This window comes from Octodon degus, unplaced genomic scaffold (assembly GCF_000260255.1).
Source record: "Octodon degus isolate 3935 unplaced genomic scaffold, OctDeg1.0 scaffold00013, whole genome shotgun sequence".
In the NCBI taxonomy this organism is placed as follows: domain Eukaryota; kingdom Metazoa; phylum Chordata; class Mammalia; order Rodentia; family Octodontidae; genus Octodon; species Octodon degus.
The window spans coordinates 20534668-20550340 of record NW_004524589.1 but is presented as its reverse complement, the minus strand read 5'-3'; the positions used below and the strand labels follow the sequence as shown (position 1 = coordinate 20550340).

At 34.7% G+C, this 15673-nt stretch overlaps 1 protein-coding gene across 1 annotated transcript in view; it reads right to left on the bottom strand.

Annotated features, from left to right (window-relative positions):
- The window catches only part of Mycbp2 (MYC binding protein 2, E3 ubiquitin protein ligase), a 328854-nt gene that overhangs the window by 150154 nt on the left and 163027 nt on the right, over positions 1 to 15673 (bottom strand). Inside the window, 5 exon segments of the mRNA XM_023709607.1 lie at positions 138 to 330; positions 3436 to 3532; positions 5588 to 5671; positions 7174 to 7308; positions 10323 to 10414. Of these exon segments, the coding sequence (XP_023565375.1) occupies positions 138 to 330; positions 3436 to 3532; positions 5588 to 5671; positions 7174 to 7308; positions 10323 to 10414 (601 nt within the window).

The following is a 15673-nucleotide window of genomic DNA, read 5'->3' as shown; positions in this document are numbered from 1 at the left end:
ATGACAACAAGCTTTCTTCCCTCGTTTTAGGAGCATCTGAAAGGCAGGTAGAGATCTTTAAATCCTGATAACCTTTACATAAACCTCAAGAGTCTTAAATATTTTCTACCTCAAGTTATTTGAAAAATACATCATACCTGACACTGGGTAAATTTCACAGGTATAGACACGCAATAACCTCAAGCAACAGGTACCCACAAAGCGCAGTCTCTCTAAATCTAGCAGCGTAGCTGTGAACTGGAATCCTTTTAATCCTCTAAGTTCTTCAACTCCTAAAACTAAGGTGGTCCAGCTCCAGTGCAGAATACTCAGCAATGACTCAAAACATTCCTAATTCAGAATGTGAAAAAACAGAAAACAATTAGTTCAAATGAACTCATGGTATGAATCAAACGAGATGGCAATACGTGTTATTTCAAACTTTTACCTTTTACTCTTTAGTGAATTTTGGTAGCCCAAATAACAGATATTCTTATAGTTCATTTATTGAATTACTATCAAGAATATCTCTGAAGATAGGTAGACAGGCATTTATAAATACAATATTCTATAGTATTAACCTTAAAAATGTATTTTTAAAATTTTCCTGTTACTAACCTATATAGTGCATCATGTAAACAAGGAAAAAAATTTTAAAAAGCTTACAAATATGGTACAAGTTTATTTGAAGGCAATATAAAGCACTGTGTGTCACTGTAGTAAAAATTATATAAATATAATCAGTATATTAGTATTTGGGCAATATTTTTTGGCAGAACCAGGAATTGAACTCAGGCCCTTGCGCTTGCCAGGGAAGTACTTATTCCACTGATCCTTCTCCCCGGCCCTATTTAGGCAATATTAAATACCTTATTTTATGTCTACATATTAAAATTTTATATAAATTATATATAGATATAAAATTGCTGATAATATTACTGAAGATAAAAATTGACTGAAAGTATTCATAGATCCTTACTTAGGATCTTTTAGAATTCTAGACTATGGATTTAGAGTGGACTTGAACTTGTCTTGCAGTTACGAAGGGTCTACAGATTTTGTCATGGTTAAACCATAACAGATGCTCCATAAATGTCAAAGCAAAGCATTTTGCTTCCCTATCCCTACCAAGTCAAGAACATCTTGCATCAGTAATACCTAAACTGAGAATATATAGTTTAACCTTTTTTCTTATTCAAAGATTAGAAATGCTTACACATAAACAACAAGTATCCAGTACAGAAAAAAATCATGAAAAATGATGCAACGGAGATCCTTCTTATAATTAAAAGCTACCAAACTCATACTAAAAGGATGCAAAGATAAAAAGGAGCCACATTTTTTAAAGCCACATTCTTATAGTCTCTTTTGCAAGGAATACTGTATAAACTGGAATAGATTTTTTTGCAAGGTCAACTAGACAAAGATACATCAAAATTTAGGTCTTTTTTTTTTTTTTTTTTGCGGAACCAGGGATAGAACTCAGGCCCTTGCGCTTGCCCGGGAAGCACTTATTCCACTGAGCCATCTCCCCAGCGATATATCAAAATTTAAATGTGCACATTTTCAGTACATAGTATCAGCATGGAAAAATATCTGTTACATAAGTACATCAGTAATTACAGATGCATGCATAGATGCTGATAAAGACAATGTAACAAAAAAAATGAGCAACAAACTAGTTCTATTATAGCAGTGCTGAATAAATGAGCCAAATATATTAACAGGAAAACTGTTAGTACTATGTTCTATAAAATGTCCAAAAAGATACAGGAAAACTGTAAGTATCAGAAAAAACAATAATACTGTATAGCATCTTGCATATATATGACTAATGTAAGTGTGTGTGTATAAAAATGGGGTTGTATGTCGCTTAGTGACAGTGTACATGCCTAACGTAAGCCTAATCCTCTAGCAATGCAACAATAGTAAGAACAACAATGAAAACACACAAGGTCTGGAAGGATATCATGGTCCATATGTAAACAAAAGTATAAGAAGAAAAGGAAGAAAGAATCTTAATACTGTATACTTTTAGTAATTCTCTATAACAACTGTCCTATGAGGCACCTGTATTAATCCTATGGTTTTAATTAAAAAAAAAAGGGATATTTCCTAAGCATATAAACAAACTGAAACAATTGCTATTTTAATAAATCATTCAAGGACTGGCCAAATAGCTCAGCAGATTAAAGCACTTGCAAGCAGGTGGAGGGGATGCCCAGGCCTGCTGTGCCAGCCCTGCCCCTGGGGCACACTGAGATGGCAGTTGAGATTGGGCATAGTGATGCTCGCCTATAATCCCAGCTCTTGAGAGACTGTGAACAGGCAGATCACTACAAGTTCAATCTAGTAGTGAGACCTTAATGCCCTGTAGACCCTTCCCTAAAATAAAATAAAATAAGTCATTCACATAGTGTATTACAGTTAAAACAGCATTTTATATGCTTCCTCTTATTAAAAATTCATAATATAGTAGTATAATTTGTTTAGAACATTGGCAGAAGAACCCTAAATTACTATAGGACAGAACAAGAAATTTACTCAGACATGCTATGGCCTTTTAATTACGTCATGCTTACTTTTCACTGTAAACTATGAACTCCAATAGCATAGTGCATCTTTACATACAGATTAGGATGGCTAAGTATAGGGGTGCCTTGGTTCAGAAACTGAATTTGTTCTACCATTTTGGAAAAGATGGCCATGTCTGTGTTTCCGTGGGAAGGATGGCCATGGTTGTGTTTGCTATCCAAAGCAGAGTTTGCTAAAAGATACAAAATTTTTCCAAATGCCTCTGTTTGTAAACCAAAGGATTTGCGAACTGAGGCACCACTTGTAGTTCAGCACAGGTACTGGTTCAGCAAGCAACTCTTCTATGTAGTTGCTCAAGTACCAACAGTTCTGGGCCAGCACCATGCTTAACTTTTCCTAATTTTTAAATATTCTTTTGTGTATGTATTAGAAAAGCCACCAGTTATTTCATAAATAGCAAGGGCTGGGGAGATAGCTTGGTGGTCTGACTGCCTGCCTGACAAGTGCAAGGACCCAGGTTTGATCTCTGGTAACCTCATGTCTTGTGGGCTACCACCAAAACTGGGTGTGGTGGCACATGCCTGCAATCCTAGTGCTGGGGAGGCTGAGGCAGGAAAATCACTTCAAGTCCAAGCTGCATAGTGAGATCCTATACCAAATAAATAAATAAAAGAATTTTTTTAATTAAAAAATAAATAGCAAGTCCATGCTGGCTGGGCACCATAGGCAACATCTTTATTTTTCTATTATTTAAAGCAGGTACTAACTTTGGCTTAGAACATAAATGCTCTTACAAAAGCAAATCTTAGTTCATAAAAAGCTATGCTATAATAAATCTTAGATGAGAGTGTCTAAATTCGAAGCATCACAATTAAACAGAATGCTGAATTAAAAAGCTAAAAAAATTTTAAAATGGCTCACCACTGAGACAGTTCTTGCAAAAGATTTCTTTAAAATGTGTACAGGCTCACTGGTTTGCTGTTTGCCTTTTGAAGCACTGCTATCACTGGTTGGTAGTCTGAAGACAGTAGATACATATAAAATAATGTTTAAAAGTCCAATGACATTTTAAGAAATACACATTTTGACCAAAATGAATTATTTAAATTATGCATTTGAATTTTTTTTTTACTAGATAAAATGCTAATATAGGGCTTTTTGGGAAACATTTCAACACTAAACAGTTTTTCTTAGCATTATCTTATCATGCTGGCAAGGCAGTATAGTAGAGGCTTTTTCCTCTTGCTAGAGAATATTTGTATTTATCTTCTATAGTAATACCTCCATTTAATTTTACTATCAAAATTATTTTACCAATAGCACTTAGAGATACTCTAGTACAATTTATTATGTTCATAAAGTTATATTTTACAAAGTATTAATCATAAGAATTTGCATAAAAAACAAAAAAATTCTTCTTGGGAAAAATGAGATTTGTAACATTCAATTCTTCAACTGATTACTAGGAAGGAAGATACACAAGGAAGTAAATCCGAATACATGTATATCCATGTTTATAGAGAGCAGCACAATCTATAATTGCTAAGTCTTGGAAATAACCCATACGCCATCGACAAATGACAAGTCAGAGAGAATGTGGTATTTAAATACAATGGAGTACTAATTTACTGTAAAGAAAGATGGACTTGACAATTTTTAGATTAATGCATGTATTTCACAACCATAATCTTAAGTGAAATAAGTCAGACACCCAAGTTAAAACATTGCATTGTTTCTCTTGTGTGAGACACCCAAAGTGTAAATAAGGAATAAAATGGAGGACAGTACTGGGAAGTAGGAAGAAATTGTTCAAATAGGAAAGTGAATAAGGGAGGGGGCAAGGGTGAGAGAAGGAAAGGAATGAAGATTTAAAAAAAGAATGGAGAGTCCAAGTGTGGTGGTGCACGCCTGTAATTCCAGTACTGGGAGGCTGAAAACAGGAGGATCACTATGAGTCTAAGCTGTGTAGAGAGACCCTGTACCAAATACATTCAATCAATCAATCAATCAATCAATCAATAAAAAAGAATGGATGGGTGAGCTGGCAAGATAGCTCAGCAGACTAAGCACCTGCTTAGGCAAGAACAGATGCCAAAGGGACAACAGGAACAGGGGTTCAATACCCGGTACCACAGGCCATGCTGGCCCAAAGCATGGTGGCACATTCCAGTGCTAGGGGGGCTGAAAACAGGAGAATCATTATGAGTCTGAGCTGCATAGTGACACCCTGTACCAAATACATGGAAAAGAAAAAAAAAAAAAGAATGGAAGAGAACAAATGTAAACAAAGCTTTCATAAATGGAGAAGAGGGCTGAAGGAAGGGAGGGAAACAGGAAAAGAATTTAGACATATTATGTGCAGCTACATATTCTCTATGTTAAATGTGATTATTATACATGTACCAATAAAAAATAAATATAAAAAAGAAAAGAGAATCTCATATTCTAAAGGTACTTATTTTGGTTTTGTTAATACTTTAAGGGTGGCAACACACTTTTAAAGTTCATAGACATTTGAATTTATCTAACAGTGCAGTAATGTTGAGATGGAAACATAATAGTATAAATGTTCATATTATGAATGACTGAATTAATTCTTAATGTTAAAATATTATAAAGCAATTGCTATTTAATATTTCAATTGAAGGTATACATTTATCAATAGTAAGGGACTTTCCAACTCATTCTACCACAAGATAAAAAAACATAAGTGTACAGTAAACTAAAGTCTACATCTAAAGTATTCCCCATTCCAACTTAAATTATTTAAGACACATTTTAAGTTACAGAATCCTGAAATTGATAAGAAAACCATAGACTAAAAGATAAGTTACAAAAATATTAGCATAATACAGACAATCTGATTCATTAGGCAAAGTTTAAATGTAATGTAGAAAATGTTTAAACATACACAAAATGTTAACTAAATTAAATGTCTTTGTTATACTGGCTACATTTCAACTAATATAATTTATTAAATATTTCAATAAATTCTTATTATACCATATATTTTATAATGATTATTATAGCAAAAGAAAAAACCATATTAAGTAACTACAATTGTGCTAAATACCTGTATAATAATTGAGGTATCTGACCAGCATTAACATCCGTACCATTATTTGATTTCTTTGAACTCTTAAACTGGAAAACAACCCTAAGAGAAAAACAAAAATAATAGCAAAAGTGCGATGGTCTAAGATTCATTAAAGAAACAAAGGGATCAAAAATCATGTTTTCAAACCTCATATTAATGAAAACATTTTTATGTTTAAACAAAAAATAAATAAAAAGGTACTGCCCTGATCTTAACTCGGTTACCCAGTAAATAAAGCACCTGGCAAGATCAGCTGCAACTCCTAGGTGAGTAACTATCCTGCCCCCAACCAGACAACCAGCACAGTTTTCACCACAGTAGTAAATTTTTAACAAGGTACCCACTCAGCAGCAATATAAAATCAGCCTGACTCGATATTTATAGATTTGAGCCTCCAACTAGCATGATACTGCAAGTCTGACTGAACCATACAGCGCAGGGTTCAAGCAGTCTCCTCAGTTCTAGCATATAACCTTACAGCACGTTGAAAGGGATATATAGAATAACAGATTTAATTTTCCTTCAGCAATCTATTTCAATATTCAACAACATGGAACTCACCTCAAAAATCAGTTTGTTTTGTTCTGTTTTATCATCTCTATTTTGACTTGAACCAAAACCAAATATGCTATTATATACTGTGCCTACTCTTAATAGTTAAACAACTGAATATCTCTGTCAAATGATAGTTCTGCAAAGCACATGAATCAGCATTACAGTACAAAGAATGCTGACCTAGAATCGCCAGAATCCAGGACCAGATTTGGCTCAGTCATGGTAATCACAGGAATCTGAGCAACTCATTTTTTTTTTTCTCTACTACTTTGAGTTAAAAACAGGGTTAATAACTTTCACAGAATTGTTAAGTGCATAAAATTACTCCATTCAGTACATAAAGGTAGTAAAATGTGTCTACACTTCATTAAAGCAATATGTCTCACACCACAAAAGGTTTTCCAATTTAAAAATTATTTATTTATATATGCTGTTAAATTTTATTTGCAAATATGTTGCCTTTTATGTCTCCAAAATGCTCACTAATCCTTGTCAACTTTCTCTATAATTGCAAATTTGGCAATAAAACTTTTAAATATTTGGTTTTTTGGTACCAGGAATTGAAGCAAGGACCTTGTGCTTGCCAGGCAGGTGTTTGTGCTGCTGTGCTATATCCCTGGCCCTTAAACAATTTAATATTCAGAAATATATACAAATAGTATCATATAAGAGCAAAGAATAATAATCGTATTAATTGCTTTCCTGTTCTGTCCTTAAAAGATAACAACATTTTTAGTTAAAGTTTATATCCATTTGAATTTATCTAATATTGCAATAATGTTCAGATGGAAATTTTATAGTATAAACACTCTCATGTCTGAATTACTGGGAATTAATTAATTCTTGACATATGTGGCTACATGGCCTATGAACTTACCTACATTTAAGTTTTATGCTTTCAGTATCCTTAGTCATATTAAATACTTACCTTATTGCATGAGCCCTCTGAGCTTGCCAAACAGTATTATACAAATAAAAAATGGGAGATACCTCAGTGCTCTGCTTACCCATCATCTGTGGTAATAGAAGCTTGTCCATGAGATCCACAGTCACTGCTGGGACCTGACACGCGAGCCCATGCTACATACCACCAGCCAGCTTGCAGGAGAACTGGTTCATCGAACATCATTGCATACTTTTCTCTGAGAAAAATTAGTGAGTCAAAATAATTCCTTTGTACCTCCCTATCACATATACTTATTTTTTAAGGAAATTATTTATAACAGGGGTTGGGGAGATAGCTCAGTAGAAAAAGTGCCTGCCTGGCAAGTGTAGGGTTTTGAGTTCAATCCCTGGTACTGCAAAAAAAAAAAAAAAAAAAAATTAATAATAATAATAATAATTAAATAAAATTTTAAAAAAGAAAGAAAAAAATTGTTTATAACAAAAAACATAAAATTAATTATATTTTAAGATCCTTATTAGATAATACTTTTGAAGTCTTCACAAAGACAAATGAACAGCAGCTACTTGTGTCATAGTGACAGTTATCTTTCTTTTCCTGAATTCTATAACATGCTTCCATCTTATAAAACTTTGACATTAAGGTAAATACTTTTAGATTAATATTTTAAAAAGCATGCAAATTTTTACAGAAAATTGAAGTTTGAACTTCAGTCTAAAATTATTTTACTCAGTGCATTTCCTTTTTGAGGTAGGATATTTGGAAAATGGCTCCGAAATTAAGTGTTCTGGTTTGAGGATTACTTCTGTGACTTGTTAACTAGGGAACTTTGGGCAAACTGCTACATTCTCTTTGTACCTTCACTACTTTCTCTGAAAACAAGTGAAGATAATGTCTAGTTTATTCAGTTGTTCTGATGATTGAATTAATTCAGACAAAGTGTTTGAAACTGAGGATCTCACACTAACTAGACAAAGTGTTTAGGAATCTAGAAGAGGAACTAGAGGTGCGACGCAATGCAACAGCAATTGCCTATAGTAAGTAAAGCCCTCAGTTCCATCCTCAGCACCAAGGCCCCACACAAAAATGAAAAGAGAAAAAAGTCACATATAGATTGAAAAATCTGTTAAAAGGATATAAGGAAATTATAAACTTCTAAAGATAAGGATTTTAAATAGAATTGAGGAGAAAAAAAAAGAGCATTTAAAGTAAGAGGAAAATGTTATATGTTACAAATGAGTCTGGACATAAAAATGCTTCAGAGGTTCAAGGAACAGTAAGTTGTCATGTTTTGTTAGCAATAGGTAGAGAAGAGTACTAAACTGAGAGTCAAAACAAGATGCTAGCGTTATCCCTAAGAGTCCGGGCTTGGTGAGAGGCAGTGAAAGAAATCTAAATGATTCCTTATATATGAAACTACACACTGTATTTGACTCACAGTCACATGCTCAAAAATAAATGGTAGTCAGTTGGTATTATATACTTGTAATCCTAGCACTCTAGAAAGGTGATGCAGATTTTGGCCCAGCCCGGGCAATTTAACAAGACAAAAATAAATTTAAAAAATAAATAAAATTAAAAGCGGGGGAAGATGCTGAGGATGTAGGTCAGTACAAAGGCTCTGGATTCAATTCCCGCAGAAAATACATATATACAACATAAATGTCAATGATTATTACGACTTGGCAAAGTTCACAGATATTAACTAACTTTCTGGAAATTTTCCCTTATGCTAAAGATTGCTAAAAACCAAACAAACAAAAAACACCCCTTGTAATTGGGATTATTGCTTGATGAAGAAAGTCAAAATTTTCTTTATTTTTTATTTTTATTTTTTTGCAGAACTGGGGATTGAACTCAGGCCCTGGTGCTTGCCAAGTAAGTGCTTACTCTACTGAGCCATCTCCCTGGCCCCCAAAATTTCTTTAAATTCACTTAGAGTCTCAAGAATATGTAACTAGTAAACACAAAATGAATGCCTTATTAGCATCCTTACTTCACAAAATATATTTATTTTTTCTATCAAAAAGCTTATTTACACTCCACAACTATCACTTTAAGGTTCAGTTTGTATTTTTTCCCACCATAATATTCCCCGACTCTAGTCATTAAAGTGTTACAGCAGTGTTGAGATAATTCCTAGTATTGCATAGAGAACTGATAAAATCTAAATCTCTTCTTAATGAACTTCATAAATAAATGTAATGTTTTTAGTAACTTCCCCACACCTTTCAGTAAGGCTGACACTCTAGTACAATACTATACTACTAGGATGATGTCAGGGTACACAGGTGATCTGAATTATGTCCTACTATGACTATCGGGCATCATCATAGCATGTATATATATGAATGATAGTGACTATATCATACGATGAAGGTACGTTGTGTAAGTACCCTGCATGATTTTTGCAAAAGGGTAAAATCACCTAAAAAAGACTGGCCAAATAGCTCAGCAGACTAAAGCGCCTGCTTAGGCAGAGCTCAGTGCTGAGGGTTTGATCTCTGGTGTGTGTGTGTCCCCAGGGTGTGCTGAGACAGCGATTGAGACTGGGCATGGTGGCACACACCTGCAATCCCAGCAACTTGGGGGGCTGAAAACAGGAGAATCACTATGAGTCAATTTATGTAGTAAGACGCTGTAGACCCTTGTCCTAAAATTAAAAAAAAAAAAAAATCACCTAACAACCTATTTCTCAGAAGAATCCCATCCTTGGGTAACATATGATATGTATTTTACATGTCACATATATAATGTTACAGATAAATGACTGTAGCAGTCACTATGTTCTAGGAGACATTAAAATAGCATGTGTAAAGCATGTATATTTCCATTTTATCTTCAGTGGTGAATCAAATTATCTTGTGAAATAATACCATGAAGAATACTATTTTTAATGCAGCAGCATCATTAAAAAGATGCTTGCATCTTAGCTATATGCTGCATGATATCTTAGTCAAAAAGAGATCACACACAGAATGGTGGCTATGCCCTATGGTCAAACTATGTAGCAGCCTATCCCATCCAGGTTTGCATAATTACTCTCAATGATTTTCTCACAGGGATGAAATAATCTAACAGCATGTTTCTCTGAAGTAACCCGTCCCTAAATTAGACTCAATAGTATATCATTTAATTTCTCAAGCACATATGTAGCAGATTATTTAAAGTGTCATTTAAAATTATGCATTCTAATAAATTTTAAACTTTAACTATGTAAGAATTATACTGAACAAAGAACAAATTTTTTACCTAGCAGCACAGTCATAAGCCAGCACATCAGTCTCTGCAAGAAGGTCCCCATCAGTTTCATGATCTCCTCCATCTGGACCCAACTCAAACAACTAGAGAAAAAGGAAAAGCAATTTTTCCCAATCATTCACTTCATAAATCTTTTTTTTTTTTTTTTTTTTTGCGGAACCAGGGATGGAACTCAGGCCCTCGTGCTTGTCAGGGAAATGCTTATTCTACTGAGCCCAATCCCTCACTTCATAAATCTGCTGAAAACAGCATTTATAATTTGTGAGCATCCAATATACACTGACATACACAGAAGATAAAAGGAATGTGGCATGGAAAAAGGAAAGCTGTACAGCATGAAAAATAGTCATAGAAAAGGAGAGAACCACAATGTAGGTGAGGAAAAAAGATACAAGATATTAATGGGAAATGGTTATAAGATTAAGTGAAAATAAAATGAACTATGAGGGAAGAATTTTTAAATGGATTAATATGTACTTTTTAAAAGCTTTTTTCTTCAAAGAATTATGTAAGTGAATTTTTGAAAAGGTGGGTAAAATATTAAAAATGCATTAAAATGTAGTGAATAGGGACTGTGCTAGGTATCTTAACATTTTTAATTACATGCTTTTGATTTGGAAATCTGTCTCTAGCCCACATCTTTATCTCAATGGCCACTGAACAATGATGTCCCCCATATAAATGACCATACTTTTCATAAAATTGTTAATCTTTCTTCTGTTTTTCCTTGCTCTCATTAGTGAAACTTTCATTCACCTGATTATTCAGGCAAAACCCCAAGAATAATCCCTTTTCTGTATTTCAGTCATCATTCTATCTATTCTCCAATGCAATTATTACTCCAATGGTGGCCAAAACACTACTATGATGACCTGTCTTCTTAGGCTTTTGCTTCCCTGACTTAGCTCATGGGCAATGAAGCAGAAGCGTTCTACTTTGTTTTGATGGCTCCTAGTACTCAGCAAAGTAGGTACCTGATCAAAATACTTTCTTACTGAATGTTTTAGTGGTTTCTTACCTTCTTCATAGCATCATGTAAAAGTCCATGATGATTGAACCCTGATTTGGCTCTCTTTACATTCAAAACTACTTGAACACATACTTTTTTTTTTTTTTAATCAAATTGGTAAGACAGTGTCAATATTTAACACATTGCACACATTCCTCCCAGTGGTTAATTGCTATACAAGATGCGGACATGATATCCTATCTACAAACACCATTAGAACAAATCACTCTATTCACTAAAAGAATGTAACTAGATATCTATCCTAACCACTCTGAATACACAGATACAAAATGCACATTCATCTGTATACCCCTTTTTTGTTAAGTTCCATTATTTGAATATTATAGGTATGTTAACTCAGCAAAATAATCTAAAAGAGTTCAGTAGTCCATAATAGTATTGGGTTTTCTGCTTGACTGGCAATGTCAGAAAGTGTTGACCTGAGTCCCCTACAGCTCAACATAACAGCATGACTTTACTTCTTATATTTTGTTTTTATACTTTTCTGCTGGATGGTTAAGACCAAGATAAAGCACGACCCATGGAACAAGAGTTGTAGCTTTTGGGTCTGAGAAGGTCAGTGAAATCCACTCAGGATTTATCCTGAGATCCTGTACCTCAGATTGTTTGTCAGTGTCAGCCATGTGGATGAATCATGGCCATTGCTTGGCCAATGTGCTCTCCGTGAAAGCCTGAGAGAATGTTTTCTCTCCATATGACTCTCCTTAGGCACACTCTACATCATCGATCACTTTCCTCTTTGGCCCCATAATCTTCTTAGTCAGAAAATTTGGGACACTACCAAGTTACATGACGTTACAGTACAAGTTCTCATATGTCCTGAGTCTTAATTGACCTTGGAAGGCTAGGGTCAAAAAGTTGGCTTTCCTTGCAACCCTCCTTTTCATCTAATTTTGGTCTGCAAACTTAGGTTGTTAACCATCCAGAAGACAAGCTTATTGTTATTACCTTACAACTTAGGCTGTTAAGCTTAACCTCACTATCTGTCTGCATATCAAACATCTTAGGCATAATAAGGAACAGGTATTTTTCATCAAGTATAGATATGTTGAACTTTAAGTCCCTACATAATACGATAAAAAACATTTAAAAATTAGAATATATTTTAAAAATAGGTATAAAGAATTATATACTTCTTATGTTTACACATAAGTCCAAAAATCTCACCATATACAACCTTGAAGCAGGATAGTATTGCTTTTCATGTCTTTTGCTTTCATTCATCACCCCTTCTTTTTGAACAACCATCTGCCCAAGAGACTTCATAGCAGCAACTGGCATGTCATGACAAGCAGCCAGTATTCAGAAGACCAGAATGACAGGCACTCCAAGCATGAAACTACTATTACAGATTACCATCTGCAGTGCAGTTGCTTAGTTCACAGGTATCAGTGTAGATAGTTAGTCAGGGTGAGAATCTTTCCAATTAACTGCTAGATTAAAAAAATCTTCTGGAGATTCTCAGGATCATTGCCTTGCCTATCTTCTACATATAACTGTATATCTTGACATTGTCATGTTTCCTAACTCTTCTCCTTTCCCTCTCTTGATTAGTTAGTCCTCGAGATCCTGCTTCCCTTTTACTTGTATTATATCTTTCTATTTGTATTTCTTCTTTTGAGTTCTTATACTAGGGAAACTATATGATATTTACACATGTGTGTCTGGTTTATTTCACTTATGAGTATATGTTCAACTAGCATCCACTTCAATATAAAGGCTTCGAGTTTATCATTCTTAATAGCTGAATAATACTCCACTGTGTAAAAATACCACATCTTTTTCAAACATTCCTCAGGTGATGGACATCTTGGTTATTTCCAAGATTTGGCTATCACAAATTGTGCTACTATAAACATAGGCACATATATATCACTATGATATGATGTTTTCAGATCCTCCAGGAAAATTCCCAGTAGAAGAATAGCTGTTTTAAATGGGATTTCCAGTCCAACTTTTCTAAGGAGTCTCCATACTGATTTCCATAACGGTTGCACCAGTCTACATTCCCACCAGCAGAGGAGAAGGGTTCCTTTTTCCCCACAGCTTCTCGAACATTTGTTGTTGGGTGATTTCTTTATGATAGTCATTCTTTCTGGGGTGAGATGATATCTCAATGTGGTTTTAATTTGCATTTCTTGGATGGCTAGTGATGTGGAGCATTTTTTCATATATTTATTCGCTTCTTTAATTTCTTCCTCTGAGAAGCATGAAAGCAGAAGGGTTTTTTGTTTTGTTTTGTTTTTTTCTCTAAATGCTTTCAGGGAAGCTTTGGCTGGCTTGAGTTGTGGGGATCAAACCACAGCAACCTGAGCCTGACTGCTTTGTTGAAGCAGCCACTTAAAGAACTGAGCTAAGGGGCAGGCCCCCTTGAACACATACTTTGTACCAGAGCAGTTTAAGAACTGGATAAACAATACAGCATAAACCATACAACTAAAAAAAAAGAGGGGTACTGGTTATGAGTCTGTGGTAAGGCTCACAAGGAGTGGAAATCTGAAAGTGCTAAGAAGTGAGCCACACTGAGGAGAGTTGTAGTTTAGAAGAGTCAATTCAAAGGTTCTGAAGCTACACATGTTTAAGAAACAATAGCAGGCCAGTGTGATAAGATTATAGTGAAGCAATTGGAACAATGTAAAATCAGAGAATTCTGATGGAATTCTGATGGAATCTGCTGTGTGCCATTCAGACTGCTGTATTGAGAACTGACTGAACTGGGTAAGGAAAGAAGCAAAATACAAGGTAGGAGACTACCTTTAATCATATGAAAATGGTTAAGATATGGACCAACTTGGTAATAGTCATGTTTAGTGGTGGGTAAACTGTAGATTTATTTTGAAAGTGAAGTTAAAAATATTTGTGATTGAAGTGTATATAGGTGTGAAAAGTAGAGAGAAATCAAGGATGACTCAAAGATTTTTGTCCTAAGCACCTATAAAACTAAAGTATATTCTAAGTCAATAAACTGAGATAGGAAAAATGTGGGTATAATCATCAGAAACAGTTCTGAATGTTCTTCCCCCACAATTAGACTTCAAGCAGAAGAAAAAAGTATTCAGAGGCATAAGGCTGGATCATTCTGGGGATGAGTATAACACACACACACACACACACACACACACACACACACACAAACTTTACAAATGAATAATTGAGACACGATCATTATCAGACTTGTGGGGTCACTGAATCATCCTACCTCAGCCTCTCAAGTAGGAAAGTGTGTACTGCAGCAGAAGTTGGAAAAAACATACTCTAAAAACAGGTCCAAAAATGAGTTTGACCTTCAAACACTTCAAAATTAGCCCAAGGAACAACTGGCAGCATACTAGGAAATGAACCGGATAGAAGAATAGTGAAGTGTCTTGATAGGCAAGTGAAGAAAGTATTTCAAAACAGAGCCTCAACTGAATTAAATTTGGCTGATAGGCTATGGAAGGTGAGGACTGTGACTTGACCATTGGTTTTAATGATATTAAATATCATTAGTATTTTGATAAGAATAATTTCTGCAGAGCAGCTGGGGAAAGACCTTCCTAGACAAGGTTACAGAAGAGATAGGAAGACAAAAAAGGCAGAAAACACAAAAGCATAGGAACAAAGACTAGTTAGTTCAGTAATCTAAGAAAAACAGTCTGGGCTGGTAATGGAAGAGACATTTATAGGGGTAGGAAGACCAATTAGGAAAGAGATCTAGGTGGCTGGCTTCCTCCAAGCATATGCTGGATGGTACTATTAACAAGACAGGGGTGCCTGAAAGAAATCTAGGTCTTAGGGGAAGAACACAATTCAGGTGAGAGGCAATAACAAAAACTGCCATGTCTTCAGACCATTTACATGGAAATGGGTAAGTAAAAAAGAAATACACCTGGAAGTAGAAATTTTAGCATCATGTAATGCTAAAGACTAGTGAAACTTCAGGTTTAGAAAACAATGCCTAAAAGAAAACACTGAATGAGAAAGGAAGACCACAGACTAAGCCTAGAGAAATTCCACCAATTAGTGGCCAAGATGAAGAGAACAAACATATAAAGCAACAGTCATAAAAATGAAAACAGCAAAACAAAAAACAACAAAGACTAGGAAAACACACACACACACACACACACACACACACACACACCTTAGAAAGGAAAAGGGAAGGGAAAAAAAAAAACCAAACCCAACACTACAGGAAAGCTTTAGGTTCCAGGGAAAGGGAGCAGTGAGGAAGAATTTTAGGTTGAAAATAAAAGTAGGACCAATGCAAAATAACATATATAAAGTGCCACTATAACTATACAACTTTTGAAAATAAGGTCCACTATAGAAC